This window comes from Leucopleurus acutus, assembly GCF_964270905.1.
Source record: "Leucopleurus acutus genome assembly, chromosome: 20".
Classification (NCBI taxonomy): Eukaryota; Metazoa; Chordata; class Mammalia; order Artiodactyla; family Delphinidae; genus Leucopleurus; species Leucopleurus acutus.
This window is the reverse complement of record NC_139162.1, coordinates 11,533,715-11,546,174: the sequence shown is the minus strand read 5'-3', so window position 1 is coordinate 11,546,174 and position 12,460 is coordinate 11,533,715. Positions and strand designations below refer to the sequence as shown.

The window sequence follows — 12,460 nt, the reverse complement described above, 5'->3', positions numbered from 1 at the left end:
GAAATGTAGGAAACACTGCAAGGCTTTCTGAGTATTATCAGTTCTTTGCTCATGGTGCAACTGATTTTGACAGATGTACTGTTATGTTACTGGTATAACATGACACCTTTTATCAGATGAACTGAATAAAAGTGATCTTGACAATGAGTAGATAAGACACTGTCAGAAAGCTGAAAAAACCTGTCAATGTCACAGTTATGACACAAATGCAGCAGAACAGCCCTTATAATGTCATTAAGTGAATATCTTTCCAACAGTGCCCTTGAGAAGACAGAAAATAGCATTGCTCTTAAATACTATTACTTAGCCACAAAAATAATAAAATAAAACAAAACACAAAGGTCAGTTTAATGTATACTTGAGGTGGCATTGATGAGTCCGATGTATGTGTTTGTATTTGTGTGTCGATCTCTTTTATATATGCCATATAGAAAGAATTTTGAGATTTCAAAACTACTTTTTCAGAAGGTAAAAAACCATTTAACTTCAACATTTCAAGAATGTCATTAAAAATATTGATCATGAAATATGCAAAGTGGTTTTATGGGTATTGATTATAACCTTTTCCCTAATTTATTATGGAATGAGAAACAGCCTTTAATAATATAAGAGAAAATTAGGAATACATTTCAAAATGTATTTCTAGATCATGAATTTTGTAAATAGGTGAATAAAGACTAAAATGGAATCAATCCCAGGAATTAGAAGGAATTAGACATTTGGTGGTTTTATTTTCCATTATTTTGATTGGCTTGGAGCTGAACTATACATGTATGGGTACAAGTATAATGCTCTTTCTGTACATACACTTTTAAAATGCTTTATTGAAAAGCATATTTATCCTTAGAATGACTTTTAATATCTTTGCCTAGGATCAGAGGTGGTTGATCTTGATGGGAAAAGTTGCCTTCTCTACAGATTTGATCAAAAATCCCTGAGCCCAATAAAGGATATAATTTCTTTGAAATTTAAAACTATGCAGAGCGATGGGATTCTACTCCACCGGCAAGGGCAAAATGGAGATCACATCACACTGGAATTACGAGGAGGAAAACTCTTTTTAGTTATTAATTCAGGTAAAACTGTTTGGGTAAAGTGCTTGAAAAATCTCTGGTCATTTAGACATCACCTTAGTAACTTTATGCTTTTATAGCTTATCTTTTTTTAACAATTAAGGTGCCATATTTCTACATTCAAGTGTTTGTATGTGATATATATATATATATATATATATATATATCACACATATATATATCACACACACATATATATACGCCCATATTGTGCTTGCACGTAAAAATGGTTCCTATTTGCAAATTGTACAAGACCCTCTTTCAGTGTCATAGTGCTGACAGAACCACTTAGCTATTTTCAAACATCATGATGAAAGGGATGGGTCATTGAAAAATACCGACGTAGTAAAAATAATGAGGTTGTAGCAAAGATAAAATTTATATTGAAAATGAGTGTGTGATGGTGGGTAATGCTAATAAAGAGAATTAACAGAGGAAGAAATTACAACAAGGTTGAGAGCATATTATATTCAAACTTGAGGTAAATTCAGACTAGCATTTTGGATGGAGTGGATGAAAAGAGATTGCAATTATCATGAGAGACTCTGGTGCCCCCAAAAGGAACTTTTTTTTCTTTTTTTTAAACTGAGAATAATAGTGCTGTTCTTTTTTTCTCTTCTAAGGTGAAGCTAAGCTGCCCTCCACTCACGGCCCAATCAGTCTCACCCTGGGCAGCCTGCTGGACGACCAGCACTGGCATTCCGTGCTCATCCAACGCTTGGGCAAACAAGTCAACTTTACAGTGGATGAGCACAGACATCGTTTCCACGCCCAGGGAGAGTTCAGTTACCTACATCTCGATTATGAGGTGTGACGGTTACGTTTCAATTAATGCAGACTTTGTAATATATATGTGGTATAGCCACATGAAAGAAAATACACTATAGAAAACCTACGTTCAGAGTCAGTCAAGGTTCTGATGAAGTGTTCCTCTAGGTGACCTAACGCAAGTAGCAAATTTTGTGCATGTACTACTGAGGCTCCATCTTTCTCCCAGTACGTTAATTTATTATTACAAAGAAATGTCATCTTTTTTGCCTGCAATGTGTAGTTACAAATTGCCACATGTAGGAAATGTTCTTGAAGAGATCTCATTACAAGTAAATACAGAATGTGTTGCATGATTGGTGGTGGTAGGGGCGGGTAAAGGGCACTCCTGAACAGTGCAGATTTATGGAGAGAATGTAGCAATAAATAGATTAATTGATTCATTAATAATCAGTTCAAATGCACAGATATCAATGTGTGCCAGAAATATATATGAAACAAAATGTCATTGTAATTGGTAACATTGTTAAAGTTGTCAAGGTTTACCATGGATATAAAGATGTATTGTTCTTCAGCAACCAAAAAATATTGAAATCAGGTGTGATGAGCAACCTGTAAAAATAATCAAGCTCTTGTGTAAGCGAAAACTGAATGCATATAAATTTGTTTCAAGATATGCATCTTAATTTTTTTTAATCTCCATTTGAAATTAAAAATATGGCAGTGTAGGGTACTGAAAAATCGGTCTATCTGTGATGATTACAGCTATAGTTGCTAATCGTAATTATTTAAGCAGATTATCAAAAAATCACTAAACAATATTATTGATGCCATTTTTCTTTCTAAGATCAGCTTTGGAGGGATTCCAGCACCTGGAAAATCAGCGTCATTCCCCCATAAACATTTTCATGGGTGTTTAGAAAATCTCTATTACAATGGAGTGGATGTTATTGATTTGGCCAAGCAACAGAACCCACAGATCATCATTATGGTAAGACCTGAGTCTTCATGTGAACAAATGAGGAAAACTGCGAGGCTTTTCCACACAAAACAATTGCTTCATTTTGAATTCCCACTTGATGTGATGTTTTAGACTTTACTCTTGTTCCTTAAAAACATTTCTCTGCTTGGCAATATGCATGTAAGGGATGAATTCTATGTTAAAAATTTAAAATTCATAGGGCATGATTGTTTTATATTTATATGAAGTAAAGCAGGCCTTTTTTTGGTGCAACTGATAATTTATTTTGTTGTGATATTATTACTCCCAGGAGACTAATTTCTCTTACTCTGTAATTTCCTTTATAAGATACTCCCTGACACACTCTCTGAGGAAGCATACCAAGTTCCTGGAGTCAGATAACATCCATCTATATTAGAGAAGCATTTGAAAAATTTGTATTTTGCCATGGTCATTTATAACCAATAAAAGAAACTAATAGACTTTTACAAGATTGCATCTGCCAGTCTGTCCCAAGAGCAGTGCTGGTCAGGCTGCATTATACTCTAATTCTATGGAAATGCAGCAGAATTTAAATACAACTGTTATCGGTCAGGGTTCAGTCAGGGAAGCAGCATCACTGTGAGTTTAGGAACAAGGGTCTATTTTAGAACTTGGATCTTAACAATCATCAGAGGCGCTGGAAAGTGGAGCCCAGCTGTCTGGAGGAAGAGACGGAGCAGAGTGAAAGCCAGGACAAGCTGGAATAAACCAGCCCCTCTGTGATCCTCCCTCACTGGGCTTTATCACACACAGAAAACCTTTGGGGGGAAAACGGCCAGCCTTTCACTTCTGACTCATATCATGCAAGCTCCCTTTCTGGCTAACTTTTAACCAGAGCAAGACAAGAAAAGAGATTCTGTGAAACGTGGTTTCTAGCTTAACCAGCTTAATGACAGAAAAGCAGACACATCTATCTATTTGAATACATTTCTTTAATTGTTCAAAATTCAGAATATGTAAATGTAAGCTCATGTTGTGTCAGCAAAACCCAAACCACATCATGGGATTATTTATTGCTTACAAAACATTTTATTCTTAATTCTCTGTGTGAATTGATAGTATTTATATGAGTACACCATCCAGCAAGATTTTTAAATAGTTTTTTCTTTAAAAAAGGGAAAAGAATTTAAATGGAAAATAAAAATATTATAGAGAGATAGATGTGAGTGTTTCATTGCAAAATGAGTTTCCAGAAGCTGCTCGTGCAGCTAGCACCCACTCTTCATTGCCAAGAGGATTTGCTGCTTGTAGAGTAGCAGACAGCTGTCCAAATGCAGCTGGTAAATGTTTCCATTTTTACCAGGTTTGTTAGTCTTATAATTGCCTTTACATTATGGGTCAGTTTATTTCACTCTTCTGCTTTTGTTACTTCATTCACTGGGGCAAGGTATTTGTCTGCAGTGAAAGGTAATTCACTTTTAACAGAATCACGGTATAGCCAAATGTTTTTGTTTAACCAAGGCTAGTAGTTTAATTCCAATGTGTATTCTTCTAAATAAAGTGATTTCATTGACTTTTCAAATCTATATTTAGAAAATCTGTTGAAGATTATTTTCGGGTAAAATAAAAACATTTATCTTGATTTCTGAAGCCTGTTAAGGAACATTCTAATTATTTCTAAATAGTTCGGACCTTTACGTTTTCTTTTTTAATCCTTAAATATGTATTTAACTCTAATAGCAAAATAATCCTTCATGTACAACATTTTAATGAAAATTCATGCAATTCTAATGTATCTTGAAGATCTACCTAAAAACCATTAGATAAGAAATAATACATGTAAATCTGATGACAAGCACATAATGATAAGAAAAAGACAAAAATGGTTCAAAAGAGAATGTAAGTACTACATTGTATTATGCAATGTTAAACCTAATAAAATGAAAAATGAAAAATAGGCAGAGGGTATGAACAGACCGTTCTGAGGAAAGCGAGTCCAGAAGAGCAACAAACTCATGAAAAATGCTTAGATATACTGTTAGGTAAATGCAAGAGAAATAAGAATGATACATCACTCTGGTATTTTGTTGTTGAACTTATGCAAATTTAAAAGATATGTAATACCTATTGCTGTCAAGGATGTGGGGAAAAGCATATCTTTGTCAAGGATGTAGGAAAAGCATACCTTTGTATACTACTGTTGGAAATGTGGAGAATTTGACTTTTTTTGGTGGGCAGAGAAGAAGCTGGAAATATTTATTAAAACATGTAGATACAATAGTTCTTTATTTAGAACCCTCTTCTGCAGAACTGCAAATACCAGCACATAGAGAAGCATGCAGAGTTCTTTATTCTTGCATTGTTCAGAGAGGCAAAACCTGGAAACGAAGTGAATATACATTAACAAGGAAACAGTTGACTAAAATTGGAACATTCACGTAGTAAAATATTATGCAATCAATAAAAGTAGGAATTAGGCTTCTGCCAGATAACTCAAAGGGATTTCCGTAAGTTATTGGTTAATGATAAAATCATGATACAGTAAACAGCATAAAACATGGCTCCTATTTTAATAAAACAAATAATGCCTAGTGTGTAGGTATATGTATTCAAAACACATTTAGGTGTACGTGAATGTACATATAAGTGAACACATAACTTAAACATGTATATACATATATATGTGTATATATGTATTTGTATATGTCAATGGAAACAGAGAGAATTATGAAAAAACATGGAAGGAAAACCAGTAGCTCATTAATGTTGGTTATGTTAAGGGATGGGTTAGAAGCCAAAGGCAGCAAAAGGGTAAAATAAGTGGGAAGAGAAAACCAAGTAAAACATAAAAAAAGAGTTGTTTTAAATAAATTTTTTATTGAATTCAATTGCATTGAGTTAGATGCCTGTGTGAACTGAGAGATGGGGAGGAAATAATTTCACCCGGAAAACGCAGGGAAAGATTTGCCTGACCATGTATCTCTGGATTTGAAGAACCTTTAAGACATATGGCAAGGATTTGAATATTCATGTTGATAGCAATTTTTGTTGTTGTTTTAAGTCAGGGGTAATTAGAGATTGATAAACAGCCTCTGTATTTCAGATTTTATCACTAAGGTGATGTGAGTGTCATTCTTAAAGCTTTTTCTTTTACTTTATTCTCAGGGAAATGTGTTGTTTTCTTGTTCAGAACCACAGTCTGTGCCTGTGACTTTTCTGAGCCCCAGGAGTTACTTAGCACTGATGGGCTCTTCCGGGGAGGACGAAGTTTCTGCCACTTTTCAATTTCGAACCTGGAATAAGGAGGGGCTACTGCTATTCAGTGAGCTTCAGCTGGTTTCAGGGGGTCTCCTCCTCTTTCTTAATGATGGAAGACTTAAGGTGAATCTCTACCGTCCAGGAAAATTACCCAGTGACATCACAGCAGGTAATAAATGCATTCCTGCAGGCAAAGTATATGCGTTTGAAAGATTTCCTTATCTCTCTGTCCCTTCTCCATAAAATTTTATGCTTAACCCAAAAATTAATATTTGTTTAACAAATGAATACTTGAGTTAATAAGATTATCTCTTCCTTAGAGGAACTCGATTCCGATTTTCTTTTAAATATGTCTTCAACACGAGCAGTTCTTATTAACCAAAATGGTAGTTGTGGGGCAATAGAAATTTCCTTCCATGACCCTCTCGCCCAGTCCAGGTAAATCAATATATCCCGAGGAAATGTGTTCTGGGAAAAATATGACAGACTTTGAAATGGACCCCAAGTTTGCTGGGTATCTTCAGTGGAAGATGAGTCTTGTGTAACACGATTATTAGTCTTATCTGGTCTTTGAGAGATGGGGAGGGGTCTTTCTGGAATCTATATCTGTATCTCAATATTAGTGTGAATGTAAAACCTAAATATTTAGTCAAATTAACTTTACTTGTTGCTGTAGTTTGTGTGGTGTTGCATATATTTGGGGAGAAGATTTGTGTAAAGTCTCTCATTTGGGAACCAAATGGAATTCTCTGCACTTCTAGGCAATATGGTACCATTTTAATGACTAGAATATAATTAAAGAGACTGTATGAGTGTCTGGAAAATTGATGTCTAATTTAGGTCAGTGCTTTGGGTGAGGGATATTTTTGTCTCTTCATTAAAATTATATAATTCTTGACAAAGGAGCTCCATCACATTTTCATATATATGGAATAATACCCAAGCCAAGCAACTAGAGGTCACATTGGGGTAAATTGCGACATCAAGTTAATAAATGATCTTTAAAAACAATTTAAAGATGCCATTGTACTACTCATCTATATTAACTATGACCAAAATTAATAGAATATGACTGGGAGAGGAAAAAATGTTAAAATACAGTCAGAAACCAAATATAAGAAACACAGGTATACAAATGAATATGCCTAGTCTTTGCGTATCTATTTTGTTGTTCTTATATTGCTGTAGTTTAAATGTGGGAACTGAAACTTCAATATCAATTATCATTTTTAAGAGGTACTGTGCTGTGGCTTTTTAATGCAATACTCAAAATGTGGTAGATTTGCAGGCTTGACAAAAGGAAATAAAATAATCAGTGTCATATTACTAATTAATAGGCTCCCTAAACTGAGGTGCTAAAAATGTAAGCTTGCTATTAATGTGTAGTTTATTGTGATGTTATTTGACATCCTCTGGGGTGGTTATATTCACAGCCTAATTTTCAGCATCTTAAAGAAGCTGCTTCAGTACAGCGTTATTGTACTGAGCCCCATGAAGCTGGTTCATTTCTAAACACTTTACAGGCATACAAATTTAATAAAATACTAGGTGTAAGTCTATCTAGACTACCCCAAATGATTTTAAAAATTAATGTTTAAATGCGTGTACACTGTCATCTATTATGACATCATATGACTTTGTGTGACTGTGCCCGTAGCTAATAACAAGGATCCTCGACAAAATACGAAAGTCAATATATTAAAATTGTTACACTTCAGATAACACAAGTAGGACTTTACACACCAACTCCCCCATTCCCATCTTTCTAGTTTCTTTTAAAGTATTAATTTTTGCTAGTTTCGGTGAGGAAAGTACATTTTGCATTGGATGGTGGGCTATTTAAATGGTATGGGTGAGGGGTCCATTTGTTTCTCTCATAGGAGAAGACTTTCTCAGGTACAGTGTTCGATAATTAAATCAGTTGTCAGGTTGTATCATAATGACTCGGAAGAGAATGGATGACCTATTATTGGTGGGTATCATATACTAAATCATTCCATTCTATAAGGATGGCTCAATTTTTCTTTGCTACTGGAGATATAAATTATTAATCTTACAGGTTTTCAAAGCATAGAGTTTTTATGCTTTTTACAATGGAATAAAAATTTATATTATGTTGAGGAAGAATGGAATTGTGCAGATGTTTGAATTATCAGGCTAAATTTTTAATGTGATGTAGTTTTACAAATCGTCATTTGGAAAGGTTCAAAAATACTGTGCCAGGGCTTCCCTGGTGGCGCAGTGGTTGAGAGTCCGCCTGCCAATACAGGGGACACGGGTTCGTGCCCTGGTCCAGGAGGATCCCACGTGCCGCGGAGCGGCTGGGCCCGTGAGCCATGGCCGCTGAGCCTGCGCGTCCGGAGCCTGTGCTCCGCAACGGGAGAGGCCACAGCAGTGAGAGGCCCGCGTACCGAAAAAAAAAAAAAAATACTATGCCAGCCTCAGTCATTTTTGAAATATTAAGGATATTATAATAGTCTAAATCATAAGACATATTAGCAGCACTACAAAATCACTCATGACATAAAATGTTGTCAGTCTCTGTCACCTTCATAGATGGCAAAGCAAAAATCATTCAGATCAAGAACCTAACGAACAATACGGTTATATTTTCCTGTTTAAAACAAGTTATTTATTGTCAAATTTGAGATTGCTGCTATGAGTTTTACATTTCTGCTGTTGCTTTTTCCTAAAGGTGAAAATCAGGCCTGAAAACAAGCTTCTTGCTCCCATGGGCAGGGACTGGCAGATGCAGCCTTACAGTATTTGAGATGTTTCTTTTTAAACATCTTTATTGGAGTGTAATTGCTTTACAATGGTGTGTTAGTTTCTGCTGTATAACAAAGTGAACCACCTATACATAAGCATATATCCCCATATCCCTTCCCTCTTGCGTCTCCCTCCCACCCTCCCTATCCCAACCCTCTAGGTGGGCACAAAGCACCAAGCTGATCTCCCTATGCTATGTGGCTGCTTCCCACTACCTATCTATTTTACGTTTCGTAGTGTATATATGTCCATGCCACTCTCTCATTTTGTCCCAGCTTACCTTTCCCCCTCCCTGTGTCCTCAAATCCATTCTCTACTTCTGCATATTTATTCCTGTCCTGCCACTAGGTCTTTTTTTTTTTTTTCTTAAAGTTAAATATAAAATTCTCCTCCCAGAACTATAACATTTATTTATTTTCTGTTTATTTGATTTTTTTTTTTTTTTTTTTTTGCGGTACGCAGGCCTCTCACCGCTGTGGCCTCTCCCATTGCGGACACAGGCTCCGGACACGCAGGCCCAGCGGCCATGGCTCACGGGCCCAGCCACTCCGCGGCACGTGGGATCTTCCCGGACTGGGGCACGAACCCGTGTCCCCTGCCTCGGCAGGCAGACTCTCAACCGCTGCGCCACCAGGGAAGCCCTGATTTATTTTTTAAACATCTTTATTGGAGTATAATTACTTTACAATGGTGTATTAGTTCCTGCTGTATAACAAAGTGAATCAGCTATACATATACATATGTCCCCATATCTCTTCCCTCTTGCGTCTCCCTCCCACCCTCCCTATCCCACCCCTCTAGGTGGTCACAAAGCACCGAGCTGATCTCCCTGTGCTATGCGGCTGCTTCCCACTAGCTATCTGTTTTACGTTTGGTAGTGTATATATGTCCATGCCGCTCTCTCACTTTGTCCCAGCTTACCCTTCCCCCTCCCCGTGTCCTCAAGTCCATTCTCTAGTAGGTCTGCATCTTTATTCCTGTCCTGCTCCTAGATTCTTCATAACCTTTTTTTTTCCCCATATATATGTGTTAGCATACGGTATTTGTTTTTTTCTTTCTGACTTTCTTCACTCTGTATGACAGACTCTAGGTCCAGCCACCTCACTACAAATAACTCAATTTCATTTCTTCTTATGGGTAAGTAATATTCCATTGTATATATGTGCCACATCTTCTTTATCCATTCACCTGTCGATGGACACTTAGGTTGCTTCCATGTCCTGGCTATTGTAAATAGTGCTGCAATGAACATTGTAGTAAATGACTCTTTTTGAATTATGGTTTTCTCAGGGTGTATGCCCAGTAGTGGCATTGCTGGGTCATATGGAAGTTCTATTTTTAGTTTTTTAAGGAACCTCCATACTGTTCTCCATAGTGGCTGTATAAATTTACATTCCCACCAACAGTGCAAAAGGGTTCCCTTTTCTCCACACCTTCTCCAGCATTTGTTTGTAGATATTTGTGATGATGGTCATTCTGACCAGTGTGAGGTGATACCTCATTGTAGTTTTGATTTGCATTTCTCTGATGATTAGTGATGTTGAGCATTTTTTCATGTGTTTGCTGGCAATCTGTATATCTTCTTTGGAGAAATGTCTATTTAGGTCTTCTGCCCATTTTTGGATTGGGTTGTTTGTGTTTTTTATTGAGCTGCATGAACTGCTTATAAATTTTGGAGATTAATCCTTTGTCAGTTGCTTCATCTGCAAATATTTTCTCCCATTCTGTGAGTTGTCTTTTTGTATTGTTTATGGTTTCCTTTGCTATGCAAAAGCTTTTAAGTTTCATTAGGTCCGATTTGTTTATTTTAGTTTTTATTTCCATTTCTCTAGGAGGCTGGTCAAAAAGGATCTTGCTGTGATTTATGTCATAGAGTGTTCTGCCTATGTTTTCCTCTAAGAGTTTGATAGTTTCTGGCCTTACATTTAGGTCTTTAATCCATTTTGAGTTTATTTTTGTGTATTGTGTTAGGGAGTGTTCTAATTTCATTCTTTTACATGTAGCTGTCCAGTTTTCCCAGCACCATTTATTGAAGAGACTTTTTTCCACTGTGTATTCTTGCCCCATTATCAAAAATAAGGTGATCATATGTGCGTGCATTTATCTCTGGGCTTTCTATCCTGTTCCATTGATCTATATTTCTGTTTCTGTGCCAGTACCATATGGTCTTGATTACTATAGCTTTGTAGTATAGTCTGAAGTCCAGGAGCCTGATTCCTCCAGCTCTGTTTTTCTTTCTCAAGAATGCTACGCCTATTCGGGGTCTTTTGTGCTTCTATATGAATTGTGAAATTTTTTGTTCTAGTTCTGTGAAAAATGCCATTGGTAGTTTGATAGGGATTGTATTGAATCTGTAGATTGCTTTGGCTAGTAGAGTCATTTCCACAATGTTGATTCTTCCAATCCAAGAACATGGTAGATCTCTCTATCTGTTGGTATCATCTTTCATTTCTTTCATCAGTGTCTTATAGTTTTCTGTGTACAGGTCTTTTGTCTCCTTAGGTAGGTTTATTCCTAGATATTTTATTCTTTTTGATGCAATGATAAATGGGAGCATTTCCTTAATTTCTCTTTTACATTTTTCATTATTAGTGTATAGGAATGCAAGAGATTTCTGTGCATTAATTTTGTATCCTGCTACTTTACCAAATTCATTGATTAGCTCTGGTAGTTTTCTGGTAGTATCTTTAGGATTCTTTTTGTATAGTATCATGTCATCTGCAAACAGTGACAGTTTTAATTCTTTTCTGATTTGGATTCCGTTTATTTCTTTTTCTTCGCTGATTGCTGTGGCTAAAACTTCCAAAACTATGTTGAATAATAGTGGTGAGAGTGGGCAACCTTGTCTTGTTCCTGATCTTAGTGGAAATGGTTTCAGTTTTTCACCATTGAGAACGATGTTGTCTCTGGGTTTGTCATATATGATCGTTTTTATGTTGAGGTAAGTTCCCTCTATGCCTACTTTCTGGAGAGTTTTCATCATAAATGAGTACTGAATTTTGTCAAAAACTTTTTCTGCATCTATTGAGATTATCATATGGTTTTTATCCTTCAGTTTTTTAAAATGTTGTATCACATTGATTTATTTGCGTATATTGAAGAATCCTTGCATTCCTGGGATAAACCCCACTTGATCATGGTGTATGATCCTTTTAATGTGCTGTTGCATTCTGTTTGCTAGTATTTTGCTGAGGATTTTTGCATCTATGTCCATCAGTGATACTGGCCTGTAGTTTTCTTTGTGACATCTTTGTCTGGTTTTGGTATCAGGGTGATGGTGGTCTTGTAGAATGAGTTTGGGAGTGTTCCTCCCTCTGCTATATGTTGGAAGAGTTTGAGAAGGATATGTGTTAGCGCTTCTGTAAATGTTTGATAGAATATGCCTGTGAAGCTATCTGGTCCTGGGCTTTTGTTCATTGGAAAATTTTTAATCACAGTTTCAATTTCAGTGCTTGTGATTGGTCTGTTTATATTTTCTATTTTTTCCTGGTTCATTGTCAGAAGGTTGTGCTTTTCTAAGAATTTGTCCATTTCTTCCAGGTTGTCCATTTTATTGACATATAGTTGCTTGTAGTAATCTCTCATGATCCTTTGTATTTCTGCAGGGTCAGTTGTCACTTCTTCTTTTTCATATTTAGTTCTATTGAGT

At 36.2% G+C, this 12,460-nt stretch overlaps 1 protein-coding gene across 6 annotated transcripts in view; it reads left to right on the top strand.

Moving 5' to 3' along the window:
* Positions 1 to 12,460, top strand: part of CNTNAP4 (contactin associated protein family member 4) — a gene marked incomplete at both ends in the record, with an annotated part of 261,875 nt that overhangs the window by 156,039 nt on the left and 93,376 nt on the right. For 5 of the 6 annotated variants that reach the window (XM_082862478.1, XM_082862481.1, XM_082862482.1 and 2 more), the window contains 4 exons: positions 873 to 1,076; positions 1,697 to 1,881; positions 2,689 to 2,832; positions 5,950 to 6,211. In XM_082862478.1, coding sequence (XP_082718604.1) covers positions 873 to 1,076; positions 1,697 to 1,881; positions 2,689 to 2,832; positions 5,950 to 6,211 — 795 coding nt within the window. The remainder of the gene's footprint in view (positions 1 to 872; positions 1,077 to 1,696; positions 1,882 to 2,688; positions 2,833 to 5,949; positions 6,212 to 12,460) is intronic. The other variant, XM_082862479.1, reaches the window with a different exon arrangement.